Here is a 19418-nt window from a genome sequence, read left to right as displayed (position 1 = left end):
ATATACAGCCTTGACGTACTCCTTTCCCTATTGGAATCAGTCTGTTGTTCCATGTCCACTTTTAACAGTTACTTCTTGACCTGCATACAGATTTCTTAAGAGGCAGGTCAGGTGGTCTGGTATTCCCCTCTTTAAGAATTTTCCACAGTTCGTTGTGATCTACACAGTCAAAGGCTTTGGCATAGTCAATAAAGCAAAAGTAGATGTTTTTCTGGAACTCTCTTGATTTTTTGATGATCCAGTGGATGTTGGCAATTTGATCTCTGGTTCCTCTGCCTTTTCTAAATCCAGCTTGAACATCTGGAAGTTCATGGTTCACGTACTGCTGAAGCCTGGCTTGGAGAATTTTGAGCCTGGTCCTACCTGCTTGCAATTTGTCAACTCCCAAACTTCAGCACTGATGGAAAGTAATGAGGGAAATGTATTATCACTTTATTTTCTATTCACCCATATAAATGGTGCCTTAAAGTTAGAAAAGGTTTCCCTGGTGGCTCAGCGGTAGAGAATCCACCTGCCAAGCAGGAGACATGGGTTCAGTTCCTGGGTTGGCAAGATCCCCTGGAGAAGGAAATGGCTACCCACTCCAGTGTTCTTGCCTGGAGAATCCCATGGACAGAAGAGTGTGGCTGGCAACCGTTGATGGGGTCACAAAGAATCAGACACAACTTAGCAATTAAACAACAACAGCAACAAAGTTTAAAAAAATAGTAAAACATCAAGCTGATCATTCCATCTCAATGAATTAATCAAGTTCTTAAAGTCAGAGCAGGGCCTTATGCATCTTTCTGTTCCTTTCCAGGTCTAACAGAGATACTGCTCCCAGTTGAATATGGTACTTATTTCACAAGTCATGTCATGTAACTGTAAGCCACTGAGTTTGGGTCACTTAATAAGAAGTGGGTTTCACAAAGAAATTTAGCTCTTGAACGAATATTTATTAAGGGTCCAGCATATGCCACACATTGGCCTAAAGTGATGATAAAAATGGAGTGAGTTCCTGCTTTAATGCAGCTTCAGTTCAGACAGAGGGAAGAGATCATAATCAAGAAAATAAGTAGATAATCTCATTTCAGAGAGTGATATTTATAAAGAAAGGTAACATTTAAAGCACCTGCATATTCTAAAAGAGCTGTCGTGGTATTTTCAAAACCATCTTTTCCAGCCCATCTGGGTTTCTGTTTCATCTCTGTCATGTAATCACGTGAATCCCCACCTTGGTCTCACTTGCCCATCAGGAAATCTACCTGCTGCACCCTGATCTTCAACATGCTTGTGCCGTTCAAGTCTTATAATTCCTAGAATCAAAACCACTGAGAAAGACAGATGCCCAAGTGCACCAAACTCTGCATGGCCATAGAACACTATAGATAGTAGTCAGTCAGTTCAGTCAGTTCAGTAGCTCAGTCGTGTCCGACTCTTTGTGACCCCATGGACTGCAACACGCCAGGCCTCCCTGTCCATCGCCAACTCCCAGAGTATACTCAAACTCATGTCCACTGAACCGGTGATGCCATCCAACCATCTCATCCTCTGTCGTCCTCTTCTCCTCCTGCCTTCAATCTTTCCCAGCATCAGGGTCTTTTCTGATGAGTCAGTTCTTTGCATCAGGTGGCCAAAGTAGTGGAGTTTCAGCTTCAGCATCAGTCCTTCCAATGAATATTCAGGCTGATTTCCTTTAGGATGGACTGATTGGATCTCCTTGCAGTCCAATGGACTCTCAAAAGTCTCCTCCAACACCGCAGTTCAAAAGCATCAGTTCTTCCACACTCAGCTTTCTTTATAGTCCAATTCTCACATCCATACATGACTACTGGAAAAACCATAGCTTTGACTAGATGGACCTTTGTTGGCAAAGTAATGTCACTGCTTTTTAATATGCTGCCTAGGTTGGTTGTAGCTTTTCTTCCAAGGAGTAAGCATCTTAATTTCATGGCTGCAGTCATCATCTGCAGTCATTTTGGAGCCCCCCCAAAATAAAGTCTGACACTGTTTCCACTGTTTTCCCATCTATCTGCCATGAAGTGATGGGACCAGATGCCATGATCTTAGTTTTCTGAATATTGAGTTTTAAGCCAACTTTTTCACTCTCCTCTTTCACTTTCATCAAGAGGTTCTTTAGTCCTTCTTCACTTTCTACCATAAGGGTGGTGTTATCTGCATATCTGAGGTTATTGATATTTCTCCCAGCAATCTTGATTCCAGCTTGTGCTTCATTCAGTCTGGCATTTCTCATGATGTATTCTGCATACAAGTTAAATAAGCAGGGTGGCAATATAAAGCCTTAAGGCACTCCTTTCCCTATTTGGAACCAATCTGTTGTTCCATGTCCAGTTCTAACTGTTGCCTCCTGACCTGCATACAGATTTCTCAAGAGGCAGGTCAGGTGGTATGGTATTCCCATCTCTTTAAGAATTTTCCAGAGTTTGTTGTAGTCCACATTGTCAAAGGCTTTGGCATAGTCAATAAAGCAGAAGTAGATATTTTTCTGGAACTCTCTTGCTGTTTTAATGATCCAACAGATGTTGGCAATTTCATCTCTGGTTCCTCTGCCTTTTCTAAATCCAGCTTGAACATCTGGAAGTTCGTGATTCATGTACTGTTGAAGCCTGGCTTGGAGAATTTTGAGCATTACTTTGCTAGCATGTGAGATGAGTGCAATTGTGCGGTAGTTTGAGCATTCTTTGGCATTGCCTCTCTTTGAGATTGGAATGAAAAGTGACCTTTTCCAGTCCTGTGGCCACTGCTGAGTTTTCCAAATTTGCTGGCATACTGACTGTAGAACTTTCACACCATCATCTTTTAGGATTTGAAATACTTCAACTGGAATTCTACCACCTCCACTTGGTTCGTAGTGATGCTTCCTAAGGCCCACTTGACTTCGCATTCCAGGATGTCTGGCTCTAGGTTGGTGATCATACCATCCTTATTATCTGGGTCATGAAGATCTTTTTTGTATAGTTCTTCTGTGTATTCTTGCCACCTCTTCTTAATATCTTCTGCTTCTTAGGTCCCTACCATTTCTGTCCTTTATTGTGCCCATCTTTGCATGAAATGTTCCCTTGGTATCCCTAGTTTCCTTGCAGAGATCTCTAGACTTTCCCATTCTGTTGTTTTCCTCTATTTCTTTGCATTGATTGCTTAGGAAGGCTTTTTTATCTCTCATTGCTATTCTTCTGAATTCTGCATTCAGATGGGATAGTAGTCAAGTTACAGAATTTCTGGGGTGTGCCAGCCTGAGCAGAAGGTGATGGTGTGTGCATGTGTCTGTCTTTGTTGTTGTGCTTTAGTTGCTAAGTCATGTCTGACTATTTGTGACCCAATGGGTTACAGCATGCCAGGCTTCCCTGTCCTTCACTGTCTCCCAGAGTTAGCTCAAAGTCATGTCCATTGAGTCGATGATGCCATCCAATTGTAACTGCAATAATAAAAGTGGCTCATTTTCCATGCAAATGTTAATGCCTAACTTACATGTATTCATTCACCTGTGGTTTTCTCAAGATTTCCCATATGCCCTAGGGTGGCCCTTGGCAAAACTTTAGGCCTAAAATGACCACTTAATTGTGAATGTGTTATTTATGATGTCATATGAGTTCACAAGCCATGGTGGCTCACTATTAAGGAACCCACCTGTCAATGCAGGAGACATAGGTTTGATCCCTGGGTCAGGAAGATCCACTGGAGAAGGAAATTGTAACCTACTCCAGTACTCTGGCTTAGGAAATCCCATGGACTGAGAAGCCTGGTGGACTACAATCCATGGGGTCACAAAAGAGTTGGACATGACTTAGTAACTAAACAATGAATTCACAAGCCAACGTTAGTTATTTTATCAGCAGGGTTACTTATGGTAACCATTTTCATGGGAAATCTTTGACTTTCTTCTCTTTGTCTTTCACAGACCTACCTACGTGGAAATAGATCTCCAAACTCATTTCGTGGTGTCTTTTCACAGCCCTGCTTATCTATAGAAAGCAAGTTATTATTACTCTTTGTAATAATAAAACCTCTTAAATTTATCTAGGGCCTGTTTTCAAGTGGTTTCTCAGAGCTCTAAGTATTTCGTGGTTTATTATTTACACCTACTCATTGATAAATATGACACTTGATCTTTTGAAGGGGCTTTACAATGATTCTTTCTAATTACTCATCCCCATGCCCCACTTCTAGCAAAACATCTCCATTTTGCAAACGAGTACGTCATCCCACCACTTGGAGAAGGAATATCCGTGTGGAACGTGGGGCCCCTGGGTTGCTCACAGTGACAGCTGCTTCTTAAGCATGACTTGGAGGTGCTTTTTGAGTCTTCAAGTGAGAGGAACTCCAGTTACATAGATCTTCAGATTACCATCAAATCCTTTCTTTGCTAAGGCTGCCAAGGTCTTACATTAAACCAACTGTCAATTTTATGTGTCAAGTAGTGATTTGTGATCCTTGTATCCTTGGGGCTTTGGAGGTCTTTCCTCTCAAGGCAGGAGGGAGCATGGGGTCTGAAAGCACAGGATGGTTCCCGTGTTCCATTCATTCTGGCTCCTGCATGCAGATTTCACCGCTTTGCCTCATTCTGTCCATGGACACCCTTCCTCAGAGGCTTAGAGCTGGTCAGGGGAACTTTGTGTCTTCTGCTTGACATCAGCTCTAGATGGAAATCCACCCCCTCACACACACACTTAACACTTTACTGAGCACCTCCTAAGGGTCATGGACAGTGTTTGCAGCAAATCCATTTCTCGTAGACCTTGGTTGTCGCTTCGTATTTGCTTCACAGACTTTGTGTGTTCTTTCCACCTTTCATAACAATACGGTATGTTTCTTAGTTCAGCCTGGCAATTCTTGATGTCTGCTATGGTCTGAATGTTTGTGACAAACCCCCACCCCCACAAATTTCATATGTTGAAAGCTCAATGCCCAATGCATTAGGAGGTGGGGTCTCCTGATTAAGTCATGAGGGTGGAATCTTCATGCATGGGATTAGTGTTCTCATAAAGGAAACCCCACGGAGACCCCTCACCCCTCTACCACCTGAGGGCAGAGCAACGAGATGCCCACTATGAATCAGGAGGAGGACCTTCATCAGAACTTGACTGGGCTGGTGCCTTGATCTAGGACTTCACAGCCTCCAGAGCCGTGAGAAATAAACGTCTGCTGCTTCAAGGCCCCAGGTCTGTGGTATTTTGCTTTAGCAGCCTGAATGGCCTACGGCAGTATCTAAAACTAGCAACTAAATAGATTTAACATCTTCAGTGCCTCCACATTCCTAGATGGTTCTATTTTGGCGGGAATCTGAGGAGCAGACTAGATGTTTTTTAGAGTCCCATCCTTTTATTTTTTTTTAAAATACCTATTTATTTATATTTGGTTGTTATTGGGTCTTAGTTGTGGCACACAGGATCCTCATTGTATCATGCAGATCTTCCATTGTAGGCGACGGACTCACTGTAGTTGTGGCGTGAAGGTTCAGTAGTTGCAATACATGGGCTTAGCTGCCCCACGGCCTGTGGGATCTTAGTTCCTCAATCAGGGACTGAACCCACATCCCCTGCTTTTAAAGGCAGATTCTTAACCACTGGACCAGCAGGGAAGTCTCTAGTGTCCCATCTGTTTTATCAAAGGATTTTATACAGCCAGGTCCTACATCTTGAATACTTCATATTGAATACTTCTATTGAAATGGTATTTTCCATTACTTTTGCAATGTTCATATCAAAATGCAAAGACAGGCATAGAAGGCAGAAAAAAGTTGAATTCGTCTTTGTTGGATTTGGAAATTTGGCTTTTTAATCCCAGAAATTACCTACAATATAAAGAAACTCACACATAATACAGCTTTAAACATTTTTTTTAGGAAGCGCATATCTAGAAAGGTCATGAAATCTAGCTGATTCTCAGCTGAACTCCATACTTCTCAACTGCTGTACCTCTCCAGTTTTTCCCTCACCAAGCTTGCATTATTAGCTCCACAATTAATTTCTACAGTTAATAACAAACTTTTTGGATATAGAGAGCATTGAAATAGTTTTTGTTGTTGTTCTTTGCTAATTACTGCTATAATCCTTATCCCCTTAAAAACCTTCACCTACAAACCAAATTTAATAATCATCAGGGTTGTTAAAAATTAATTCCTATAGTAGATGACCTCAAAAAATTGGTCTCCAAAAGTGCTTAGTCTGTCTAGTTTCAACTCAAACTGTATTTGAAATAAAGTTTTGAAAGAAACTGATAAATACTAGTAGCCCAGACACAACCTTCGAATCAATTTTTTATTCATTTACTATCTGTCCTCTAAGATAGGTAACCTTGAGGATCTAATGTCTAGTGATCTGAGGTGGAGCAGATGTAATAATGATAGAAATAAACTGCACAATAAATGTAATGCATTTGAATCATCTGGAAACCACTCCCCCACCCCACTCCCGCCCCCAGTCCTTGGAAAAATTGTCTTTCATGAAACTGGTCCCTGGTGCCAAGAAGGCTAGACTGCTGCTCTAAGGTTATTCATATCACATTAGAGAAGTGTGAAGTTCTTCATTACAATACCACTCAAAAGGCATGCCTTCCCAGGTGTGTCTGTTACCCCTGGGCACAGTGGGGTTGCTGAGTCGCACTGCAACCCAGCAGAAAGAACAGGGGCCCAGACAGGGCTCCCACGCTCTGTCATTTTCCACCTTCTGTGGGCATTGTTTCTGCGCCTGAACTTTTTCAGCAGAGCAGGTAACCAGACCAGCCTGCACCCCCCCCCTCCCCGCAGTGTTGTAGGGATTCATCAGGGAAACTCGCAAAGTGTCAGGGAAGGCCTTCTCAGGGCTGTGAGCTGTGCCGGTGGAGTGCTTGAATTAGAGGAATAAGTGTTGCCCCACCCCAGAATTGTTAAGGCAACTACAGGTGGCACAGTGGTAAAGAATCCACCTGCCAATACAAGAGATACAGGAGACTCAGGTTCGATCACTGGGTCAGGAAGATACCCTGGAGAATGAAATGGCTACCACTCCAGTATCCTTGTCTGGAAAATTCCATGGAAGGAGGAGCCTGGCAGGCTGAATTCCATGGGGTTGCAAATGACTGAGCACGTGAGCACATAAAGGAATATGGAAAATAAAAGTCTTCTCAAGTGTTAAAAACAATTCATTCCTTTATTTCACAAACTCTTATTAAGAATCAACTAAATGAAAAAAAAAAAAGAATCAACTAAATGGAGTTTATTCTGTTGGGTGGATTAAGAATACAAAGATTGCCTATCAGTATGACACACCTGCCTTATATTCACTCATATTTCTATCCCCAAGTTCAGCTCAGGCAACTGGCAAGTGTAAGACACCCCAATGTGTCACCTTACTGGTGTTTGGACAAGCACTAAACTCTTACCTCAGTAGCTTTCTCATTATTTAGGTCCCTAAACTCAAATGGAAGTGGAGGGAATATAAAATATTTAATGGTTTGATTCCATCCCAGTCCTTGCTACTCCGGATCCATAATTCATTTCACTAGAGGAATAGCTCCATGCACAGCAGCCCTGGCTTCCAGTGCTAAGAATCTATTTATGGATTAGCAAATGCATTAGTGCGACGTGTTAGTACTTGCCTTGGAGTTTAGCCCTGTCAGAAATTGGGTGGAAGTATTAAAATAGGGTTTTGTGTCAGAGCAGGGTATTTTTACTTGGCCCTGATGGACAAAACCGTGGCCTGTGTCAGGCCTCTCATTCCACTTTTTGTTAATAATTGCACTAACAGAACCCATTGCTTCATTATACACACTTCCAGGGCTTTAAAATAACTGAGCAGGACTTCCTGGTGGTCCAAGGGTTAAGAATCTGCCTGCCAATGCAGGGGACATGGGTTTGATCCCTGGTCTGGGAAGATTCCACATGCCACAGGGCAACTGAGCCCATGTGCCACAACCACGAAGCCCGCCCGCGCAGAGCCTATGCGCCTCAACAGGAGAAGCCACCAAAATGAGAAGCCCGTTCACTGCAACCAAGAGTGGGTTCCACTCGCTGAAACCGGAGAAGACCTACGGGCAGCAACAAAGACCCAGCACAGCGGGGTGATATGAGTGATATACACTAAATAATAAATATATCATTTATTAATAATAAATGATTAATGATCAATGAAAACAAATTAATTAAAAATATAAAACAAATGAGCATTTGTTGCCCCTGTTTATCTGCAGGGCAAAGAGAGCTTTAGAGAGGGGAGGTGACCCCTGCCTCAGCTCTCAACACAGGTGACTAGGGAGATAGCTCAAAACCCTCTCTCTGCAGGGCCTCTGGTTCTAAATCATTTATGTGATGTTGATCTTGCTCCAAAAGAGTACCTTAGATTGTACATAGTATGTCTCCCTGGCAATGTCCTTCATTTTTATACATTCACTCTCTAACTCTGAGACATGATGATGAAGGAAGGTGATGTGAAAATACGCTTGTTTTAAGGACAGAGCTGTGGCTTCATTCTCTGACCCCAGTCCAGTGATTCATCGTGGGATCTTCTTGCCATCTAGAAATGGGAATGGGGACTGCTTTCAGTCACTGTTGCTTGTTATCATCAGCCCTGATAAACTAAGGGTGATTACTGGGCAGTAACCCTGAAAGCATCATCCTCACCCTCTAGAACATCTCTGTTTCCTTATCTGTGGGCCAAGACTAAGTTCAGAGGTCAGAGATCTAGGAGGATACTGGGGGTGTGGTACTTCCTTGGTGGTCCAGCAGTTAAGACGTCACCTTCCAGCACAGGGGGTACAGGCTCAATCGCTAGTGGGAGAGCTAAGATCCCCCACACTCAGTGACCCCCCAGTAAAACAAAAAACATAAAAAGCAGAAGCAATATTATAACAGGTTCAGTAAAGACTTTAAAAAATGGCCCACATTTTAAAAAATGTTTTAAAAAAGATATTGGGTGCATTCCAGATCTCCAAAAGAGAGGATAATGGGGCACACCATGATTTTCCCCACCCCACTATTGTTCCCATAAATACTTTGACTCCAGATTATTACTGAGATGCACGATTGTGCTGATGAGAACAGGTGAAGTGTTGGATCCCGGGAGTGAGGAAACCAGTATTCAGAGAGTCAGCTCTGTTTCAGGCTGTGTTCTGTGTCACTCCATCCAAGCTGAGCGCATTCTTGGCTTCCAATCAGCACACACGTTCTGGAGCAAAGCCTTCATTTGCAGTTTTGGACAACTGACTATTCCATCCATAGCATCTTGTCTTTCCTGTGTGTGTTTAACTTACTGTTTTACTTGATTAATATGCCTGGAATTCTTATAATTCCAATAAACAGAAGTACAGTATGTATTTCCTTGGCTAACTGTATATGCTAAGCCCGGTGAGGATAATGAAGTACGGAAGCAGGCGTTTTTTTCTTATTTTGGAAAAGAGCATTCTAATTGGTCTTTTGGGGCAGATGCTCCACTGATTATTACAATTTCAGTATGACCAAACAATCTTGGCATCGCCTACCTCTTTCAGAAGTCCTGCTTCAGGTGGGTTATGCCCTGACCTCCAAGAACTCTGGTGCTCACAGAGTTAAAATCTTTCCAAGTTTCTTTAACCTCTGTCTTCCCCATCCTCAATCCAGAGTGGGGCTAAGGGTCTTGACCTTGTCACTCTTTCTGAGGATAAGGGGCGAGGAAGAGATGAATCCAGCTGTGAATTCAGCATCCCAAAAAAGAGAAGCAAAAATTCCTTTTTAGCACCCTGACCCACCCACATCTTATGTGAGTCATCTGTGAGGCTTGCTGACAGTGGATGGCAAAGGGAAAACATGTACTTGCTTTTGCTATGAAATGTATAAGACAAAGAGGTAAATGAGTGACTTATTTTTCTTTCCAATTTCTGAAGATGGTAATTAGGAGAACTCACACCAGCCAGGCTCAAGCGAATGCAAGCAAGACCCCTATAGGCAGCACAGTGTATTAATGTAAAAATATGCTTAGACAACATAACTTGTCAGAGAGGATTATTTCTACTTAGTGGATCTGCAGGAGCCCCTTTGCTCTACCATTCAGAATTTGACTAGAGAAGAGAGTGAGGAAAGAGAGAGAGAAAGAGAGGGAGGGAGAGAGAGAGAGGGAAAGAGAGAGGGGGGAGCGCGCTTTAGTGGCAGCTACTGTGGCATTGATGTTGGAGCGCACTTCTGAACTGGCTTTTGTTGAGACTATCAGTGTATCTGTGCAGAAAGCATGCGCTGTCCCAAATCCGCTGTTACTATGAGAAATGAAGAGCTGCTTTTAAGGTATGTTGCTGTGTTCTTTGTTTTAATGTATGTCTTGCTAGTTTCCAGAGCTGGCCGAGACTGTCATCACGGTCAGAATCAAGTAGCTTCCTTATCTTAGAAGAAAGAAACAAAAAAGAATCTAGAGAGAGAGCGAGAGGGGAAAGAGGGAAATGAAATCGAGACCAAGAGATTGGGAGAAAGAGAGAGCAAGCGAGAGAAAGGAGAAGGACTCCTGTGGACGAGTTATATTTGCAGGAGTTGCCTTTTGCAAGCATATCATGTATTTGCTTGCTGCTATTTGTGCGTGGCCAGTGGATAATTTTAAAGGCTCCGAATCTGGCTCTGGGTTTGTCTTTTCCTTTGCAATGTCTAAGCCTCTTTCATTATTATGCACTCTGCATGGAATACTCAGCGAGAAAGGAGCTAAGGAGACTCCATATTAGACTTGCGTTCCAGATACCGCTCTAATCTGGACTTAGCCTACCTAAATAGTCCTTCTGTGTTACCAGGTTTGGATCGCTTTATCCTGTTTGCCAAAATGTGTACCTGTTTAAAGACCTCTATTCATGCATGGCGTCCTGGGTCCCTCTGTATTGAAAGCAAATATTTGTTTCCTGCATCTGTGTAAGGGTCCTACCGCTTACCAAGAATGAGCCACCTTTTGGGAAGCAGAGAAAGAATTATGATAGAATTGGCATCCTGCTTTGAAAAATGTAGTCTTTTGTTTATTTGCTAGCAGACATTGTAGCACTGAATACATCTATGGGTCTGACAATGGGACCCGTTGAACAATGGAGCTGTCAAACTAGCTTAATGCATGTCTGGGTTTTTTTTTTTTTTTCTCTTCTTCTTTCTCAACACCCTTTTTATCTGTTTTAATCTTGTTTGTATAGACTATCCAGATTGAAGAGCTTTTAGGACTGCTTGTTTGTGGTTTTGTGCGTTTAAAAAATTTAATATCTGCCGTTCGTAGGGCTTTTTGCATTTTGCAGCTATGTTGGTTGGATTAAGTTAGAGATTTATTACTTACCTCTCTGTTAAACTACAGAAAGAAACTCATTGATTGAGACCGCTTGTAATACCATTATCATTCTAGCAAATACCTTGTTATCAGACATGCCTCTACAGTATTTAATGCTTGGGGATTTAAAATATGCCTGTTCGGTGGACTTACGGAACATAGCACTAAAACAAAGTTAAGAGGAATATTTCTAATGTTTAATTATGATTTTTGGTGTCTGCCTCCTCTTTTGGCATCCAGGTAGATAAACAGTTTAGAAATTCAAGGACAAGTGAGAACTTTTGCCCTCCTAATTTTGGTCACAAACTATCACTAGCCAGCCTGTTAAATTGTTAAGTTAAAGGTCTCTACAGAATATATTGATTTTTGATATATGATTATGTGCTTATAAAATGCATTTATATGCAGGGCAAACATGTCTCACATCTTCAAAAATCTTTCCCTTTATAACATGGGCACTGGTTTCTCAGGTGAAAACAGTGAGACTTCAAAAAGAGAAAATAGAAAAATCAGTTTCAAACTTCTCCAACATTAAAAACATTTTTATTCTCACATTAGATATAAAGGAACCGATGCTAGAAGATTAAATGGTAATTGATATACATGAAAATCATGTCACTGACATTTGTTTCTATAAAGAATATATCTTTTCTAACATTTTAATGTTTTGCTTTAATTAGCTGTTTGTGCCAGAGCAGTAGATTGAAAAATATTCGTAAATTCATCGAGGTTTAGAACCTAATTCTTAAAAACAGGAGGGAAATTATTTTAAAGGGCAGATTTTAAAAGATAGATATATTACAAATATTTCTTCTTGGATTATATTGTGTTCAGATTAGTGATGTTCCCAGTAAATAGGAGCAAGATGTAGTCCTTATAAAACCAGCTATGAAACATTAACTATTTTTCAGAGTTTGGACGTGCATTTCAGTTTTTCAAACTTAGGCTGAAATGTTATATTTAATACAAAATTGTGAAAATTCATGTTGCAAGCTCAATAAATTGCCTTCTCAAACATAAATTTTCTATTGATAATATTTTCAGAGCCTGGCTGAACCCATAACGTATCTGTAGAATAATTATATTTTTAAAGTTATCCATTGTAAGTAGAGTGGATTTTATGATTATGTTCTCTTACTTCCAAAGGGATATGAACAGCTCATTCCATTGGGTATGCCAATAATTACTTTTGGATGAGCTTATAAAAGGTAATTGGTGAAGCTTTCTATCTGAAACTGGCCCACTGTTACCAGCACACCTAGATTCTGATTTCATGGGAAATTTTTTTTCCTAAAACAAAGGTCACAAAGCAATTTTTTTTTGTGATTTGGGGGGAAAAAAGTAGTGTCCTGTGTTTCCCAGCTGCCTGTCAGAAGCACACTGAAATAAAAAAATACCTTAGAAAACTCCATGTTAAATTTTTGACTAAATTATAATCATTCATCTGTGATCTATTCACTTTAATCCCTGGGTGATCATATTAGGTCCAAGAACAAGGGAACCCCCTACCCACTTGTGCTTTGACCCAATCATTACCAGCTTCCAGAATTCTGCGGCCCCCATTCCAGCATCCGACACACAGCTATCTTGTCCTCTAGCCTGACGGGGGAGTGGGAGATGGCGGAAGTTGGCCAACTTGTCTATATCTATTTCCACAACAGTAACAAGATATGTAATCTGTATCCTGCCCTCAACTTCTATGTAGGGATGATTCCCTTCCAAGGTGACCTAAACAAATGTCAAAGTGAACTTTAATCCTAAATCCAGACTTGCAGAAAAGGAACAGAAGAGTCAAACTGGGAAAATGGCTTCTTTCAACAGAGTCACGGTTGCAGCCGAGTCCTTGCACACAGGAGCCTCGGGAATATGCAGCTGTGTTCAGCAGGCCACAGGCTGCGAGATCTGTGACCTCAACGTCCGAAGAGTTCTTTTATTTGTGAAAATGAAACCTCACAGTTTTTCCTTTTCAAAATATGAGTGCATACAATTGCATAATATCCCTTTGGGGCTGAAAAACAAAGAAAGGCCTTTGATTAATATTCATATCTAGAACTTTAGAGCAAGTGCAGATTGTGCTGGAATACCTAGGAAGTCATTGGAAGACTGAATCAATACTAATTATTGTAATCAGGGTGGTTAATTAAGTGAAAATGTGGCTGATAGAAAGTTCATTGCTCGCAGCCCTGGAAACACCTAGGTTGATGAAAAGAAGGTAAAATCCAAAAGCAAGTGTGATACCTGGGAATGATCTCTCCATGTTTAGGGGGTCAGAATCTGTCCACACAAAACATACCTCGATTTGGTATAATCGTGACGGTGAGAAAACCAGAAACATCAGACTCAGTTTCTGTTGTAGAGGTTTCTATAAAAAGTCATTAACAGAAAGCAGTTTGTTAAGAAGCATCTCCTGCGGCTCCCACAGCATTTATCTGCCCTTCTTCCAACGGTAACAAGTATATTTCACTCTGTGGCAGTAACATCTTAGATAATCTTGATTAGCCTTCATTGAATTTCTTTCTACATTTTGGTAATTCCTGGGGGATATGTTGAGGGTGGGGAGGTGGGTTCTCCTTTCATCACACTATTGATTGCTTCCTTCTTGGTTATTACTGGCTTTGGGAATTTTTCTGAACTCGCAGTGACTTTTATTCTGTAGAAAAGATGAGGCAGTGGTTTTTGGAGAGGATTAAGATACGTGGCATTTCGTTTAACTGACATGGGGAAGAGGGTGTCAGAGGAAGGAACGCGTATGTGAGGTTTCAGGGCTGTAGCCCATTAAGAATTGAAATGAAGTGTCCTGGAGCTGAAACACCTTTCTGATCCCACAGTACTCATCTCCAGAGGTCAGACTGAGATGGAAGCTAGATGTACACGTAAGAGAGATAGACAGTGTGTGTGTGTGTGTGTGTGTGTGTCTGAACCTCCACTCCACTCAGAAATGTGCTGGTTAACCCTGATTTCAGATGAGGGACCCTTTGTCCCCAGATGCAGCCTTCTGCTTCATGCAGTGTCATCAGGGGTTGTTCTCTGTAGGTATGTTTATCTGATCCAGAGCTTGCTTCTGACTGTGACTTATCCCATCACATTTTCTTGTATGTCAAGACCGTCATAGCTAATGGAGAACGGCATCTGTGGGGGAGGGTGACAGCAGCCCAGAGTGACATGTATTACCAGGACAGCTCAGCTGCTCCCTCACCCCCTTCCACGGTGACCCACCCGTGATTGGCTGCCTAGGGTCGTGATGAATCACTGCAGTTTAGGCAGCAGGATCTGCCAGTGTGCCCTGGGAGAACAACAAAAACCAGAATTTTCCTCCATAATCATTCAGTTCAGCAAACTTTGTTGTCATGAACACGAAAAGCATGAGGTTTGAAGTTATCGATAGCCGTGGCTTTTCAAATCCCTGGCTGAGAAGGGTTGCAGCTGCAATCGGTAGAAACTGTGTGGAAACGTATGGACGGCATTGCTGGCTCCCAGCTGGTGTGTGAACTGACGCGAAGGGACACCATGGTACCTGCGGCAGGAGCGAAGAAGACACTTGTCATCCCCCCCCGTAAAACTGCCGTCTCAGCGGTACGGCGCTTGCAGGTGTCCTCATTGTCACGCCTTGCTTTTTGAATATCTTGGTCTGGGACCTCAGCTCTTTCGGGTTCTGTGAGATGGCTTCCCCGTTCATTCAGAGATGACTTTGGAAGCATCTCTGTGAATGGAAATGCACTGAGCTGGTGATGGACGGTGAGAACTCCTGGTGGTGGCAGTTAGGGTTCATTTTGACTTTCTCTTTGGAAACTGACTTGGTCAAAAGGGATGGAGCCCTTGTCACCTGCCACCTGCTCAGGACCTGTCCTGTATAAACTGTACCCTTCTTCCCCTGCCGGGTTAGGGCTGCTGGCCTTAGAAGTATCAGTGAAAACTTTAATGCTGCAAGAACAAAAGGATTAGCACTGCCTTTCTGTTTTCTTGCCCATCTGCCAGTTCCAGGTTTAAATAAAGATTGGGAGGTGGGAGTATTATAATTAAAATTGAGAATAAATCCAAAACTTATTGACTCTGTACCTGACGCTACACTAGGGAATCTCTTTTACTTTATATAATTTTATCCTCCCAGCTATCTAAGAGATAATGGTAGTTGTGTTATTCCCATTTCAAAGATGAAAAAAACTGAGACCAAGAGAGAGACCCATATTCAATCCTGGAGTTGGGAAGATCCCCTGGAGAAGGGCATGGCTACCCACTCCAGTATTCTTGCCTGGAGAATTCCATGGACAGAGGAGCCTGGCATGCCGCGGTCCATGGGGTTGCAAAGAGTAGGACACGACTGAATGACTAACACTCTTCACACTAAGAGGGGGGAAAGTAACAGGCCCCTAGACACATAACTCATGGTGGGAGGGATTCTAAGTGAGGACTCCGGCAAACTCCTCCGTGGCCAACCTGAAAGTACAACTGTTGGATATTTGACACTTGCAAGTCATGTTTTCCTGGGTTGCCACATTTTCACAGTGCACTCCCGTCTGTCCGTACCTAGTATCATACCAGGGAAGCTGTGCAATAAGAAAGGGAAAACCATAGTCATTTTTGCTTCTGAGTTCTTACAACTCCCTTGAGGCCTTTGAATTAAAGCACCCATGCCTCACTTTTCTCATGCTTTAATCTGTATAATGGGAACACATGTTGGAAGGAATAATAGGGCAATCTGAAGCATGATGAAATTAAAATGTGTCTTTTAACCTCCATAGGGACCAAAATCTGTCATACTGTAATCAGAACCAACCAAGCAACAGACACACTATGTGACAATAATCTCAGCAGTTAGGAAGCTTACAACAGTCTTGAAACAGAGTGGGAACAGTGGGCATGAAGGCATCAAGCGGTGTGTATTGCAAGGGAGGGGGTCTTGAAGGACAGAGGAGGGAGCAGGAGGGAGTTGTCGTCCTTGGAACACCTTGGATTCATCTTTGTTATTAAAACAAAGCCAAACAAAAATCCTTCACTTCATCTCCTTTCTTCCTCAGACCAGAGGGTCATTCACATTGCTCCTCTGCTATCACTTCACCTTATTCCTTGCACCGTATATGGTGCAAATGCAGTTGTTAGCCTCCACCAGGGAGTGTTGAGAGACTAACTGATTAGGTCACATAAAGGTTTACACTCACCCATAGAGATGAGACAAGATAACACATTTCCACTCAGCTTGGGTAGATCACTACACAACTTTTTCATGAAGGTTTTGGGTACTTCTTTTAAGAGGAAGAAAAAAAAATATTTTCCCCTAATGGACTTCCTAAGAATTAGCATCAGAAGCAAATTTAAAGAAAAAGTCATTTGGGATTTTCAAAAACCTCTATCATAAAGCTAAAAATAGTTAGAGATTTGAACTATATTATAGAGAAAAAATAAATTTCCTGTGCTCAAAACCTTAATGTATTTTCAACCTACATGTCACTTTAATAGATTGGTTATATAATTGCTGTTGTAATAATTAGGTTAACACATTGTACCTCTCATCTGAGGATCATGGTAGATTTTTATTTTATCAGCCATCCATCCCTAGGAGGAAATGATGGCCAAGCACACGCAAAGATCCAGACCATGAATCAGAAAGTTCAGTGACGTGTTCCCAGTGTCTGTCTGCTCTGACAGAGTCAGATGTAGAATCCAACAGGTTTGGTTCTTACATCTTATCTATTTCACTCCACTTGCAAGTAGCATTTGTCTTAGAGAGTCGGATCTGCACACACCATATCAGATGCCTTCTGATCCTCGGAAGGAAAAGCTCTTTGATGGGGAAATCCATCATCACATGGGTAAATGTGTTTTGTTTTACATGCGGTCCAAGCATTTGGTCTCTTTAATCCTTCCTCTTCTTCAAGATGTATTTGTTCAGAAAAAGGAGAGACACTGAGGCCACTGGGGCTCTCAGACCTCTGAAGAGTCCCTCTCAGTTCCAGATTTTGATTCTTGCCAAGATCAGCTTCAGACTACTCCCCCAATCCCTCCAGGAAAGCTTAAAACTTCCTTTCTCTTTTTATCCACCCCCACCTGTTGGAGCTTTCTCTCTGGACCTAATGTTATGCCTATTGCTATATCCACCCAGCTGTCGCCACTCAGCTGTTGTGTTTTGTCAAACGGTAGTTTCTCTTTTTGAAATTTATAGCACGTGACAGTAAAAGGAGAACTTCTGGCCGATTGGGGAAAACATTTGGGGGAGGGGGTGGATCAAGGGCCGATTGCCAGGGAACTCAAAACCCCATCCTGATAGCTATAAATTTTGTTCCTGCCGCCAGGCTGGCACCAGGTAAAAGTACCCGATACAGTCTCGACAAATCTCAGCATCTCTGAGAGGCCGCTGGGACATTCCTTCGGAGGCTGTGTTTTCTGAGTGCCTCCGTGTACACATCACCAGGCCAGCCTTCTTCTCCTCCCCACCCCTTCTCCAGTCTTCTCCTCCCCAGTTTTCAAATCCTGTTTATTCACTCTGCGGGACACGGTCTTACATCCTCCCCCCTCCACCCTATGATGATGTCTGGAGAGGGGGCACCCCAGAGACAGCTGTTCCTAGCTGAGAACGCAGCCTTGGTCCAGGCAAACTTGATTTCCCCGACAGATGAGCCCCCAAGATTGGTCACTTTGGTGGTCACCTGCCTCCTCAGCGCCGCAGCTGTGGAGGAAAGCTGTCTGGCACTGTCTGGCTTCCGTTGGAGAGAGAAGGAGGGAGAAAGAAAGAGAAAGCTGAGGGGGGAGGGAGAGAAAGAAGGCCGCAGCAAGGATAATGAAGAAAGGAAAAGGGAAATCTAAGGCCGAGAGGGAAGTGATGAGCTGGCTGGGCTCGAGGTCTGCCAGGCCCACAGTGTTAGCATTTCATCCCCTTGGAGTGGAAGCTTCTGGAAACCCTAGAAGGGCACCTCACTTCCAAGTGCGAAGGTATGTACACAAACAACCCATCTGCCGTTGGAGGGTCTCTTCAGATGGGAGGGAAGTTCACCATTCTGTCTTCGGCTCTGTGGAAAACAGATTCAGAAAAACACAAGATTGCAAAAAGCCAGTAGCAGCTGCTCTCGAGGTAGAGCGATGGCTGAAAATTCCCTTAAAAAAAATGTAAAATAAGAGTTTGATTACAATGTCATCTTTACTGTAGTGTGATTTTACTGAAGTCCTTTTAGGAATGTGATAAAGTCACTGTTTCAGAACCTTTCAAAATGGGGGTCGGGCGGAGCGGATAAGAGCATCTTAAGCTTATGATTGGTGATAGAAGTATTTAAGGGGTACCTTTATGGAGCTAAGAAAATATACCTTTATAATGTATCACTTAAGGATCTATTTGGGGGTTTTTAAGCACATGGAAAAAGACACTTGTTTATTTTTGCAAGTTGCTGATGAAACTGGGGTAAGCCAAGAACAAACACATGGCCATGAAGAAACTTTCCCAGGTACTTAAAATTCATGTGAATTTCACATTTGTTGGCTGGAAAACCCCCAGTGATGGGAATCCCACTCCCCGCGTCCCTTCTAGGGCCTTTCTTGCTCCAAATGACTCTCAGCACACTGGGCTTTTTTTAAACTGGAACAGCTATGTTAATAAAATTTGACTTTGAAAAGGTGATGGGGAAAGATGTTTTGGGTTCTCCTTTGTAATAAAGAGCCAGAAGTGAGGGGAGAAAAACCCTTTAGTGATGGTGCCTGTTTGAGATGGAATAGGATGTGTCGTACATCTATAGTTGCGTGGCCGACCGTCTGCTGCTTTAAAGAGACTGTGACCCATGTTGTTATATGTGGGAATAATTAAAACATGGAAATTTGTCATAAAATATACAGGAATGTCTGCAGGAGAAGAAGATTAGCTGTTGGGTTATAAGCATCTATCACTGTCGGGCCCCGGTCTCTCAAGTTACGGTATAAACTTTGCGCAAAACTGTTGGAATGTTTATAGTCAGGGACTCTATCCTGGTGCATTGATGAAGGTGGGTGACGGAAATAGAATACTTTGCACCGGAGCAGTGTGTCCTCCACGTAAAAATGCATGTATTAGCACTCTGTTTCTTTTGAGAGGTTGTGTGTGTTTTACTGTCAGTGATAATTCAGTGCTCAAACAATGACCATGGGAGAAAACTCAGTTTGCGATGAGGCTTGGGGGGGGAGGCGGGCAACGAAGAGGGGCAGTGCTGAAACAGCCGGGTTCACCCGACT

The 19418-nt window shown here is 42.5% G+C and overlaps 1 protein-coding gene across 9 annotated transcripts in view; it reads left to right on the top strand.

Annotated features, from left to right (window-relative positions):
* Nucleotides 1-19418, top strand: part of CELF2 (CUGBP Elav-like family member 2) — a 547972-nt gene that overhangs the window by 213601 nt on the left and 314953 nt on the right. For 4 of the 9 annotated variants that reach the window (XM_043479730.1, XM_043479731.1, XM_043479729.1 and 1 more), the window contains exon 1: nucleotides 17764-18155. The exons of 2 other annotated variants lie outside the window; for them this stretch is intronic. In XM_043479730.1, the coding sequence (XP_043335665.1) occupies nucleotides 18004-18155 (152 nt within the window). In that variant the 5' untranslated portion in view covers nucleotides 17764-18003. Of the gene's footprint in view, nucleotides 1-10170; nucleotides 10229-17763; nucleotides 18156-19418 lie in introns of those variants that run through there. 3 more of the 9 variants (XM_043479734.1, XM_043479732.1, XM_043479733.1) reach the window with 3 other exon arrangements.

This window comes from Cervus canadensis, chromosome 10, assembly GCF_019320065.1.
Source record: "Cervus canadensis isolate Bull #8, Minnesota chromosome 10, ASM1932006v1, whole genome shotgun sequence".
NCBI lineage: Eukaryota > Metazoa > Chordata > Mammalia > Artiodactyla > Cervidae > Cervus > Cervus canadensis.
The sequence above is the reverse complement of the archived record's forward strand: the minus strand, read 5'-3'. Positions and strand labels throughout refer to the sequence as shown.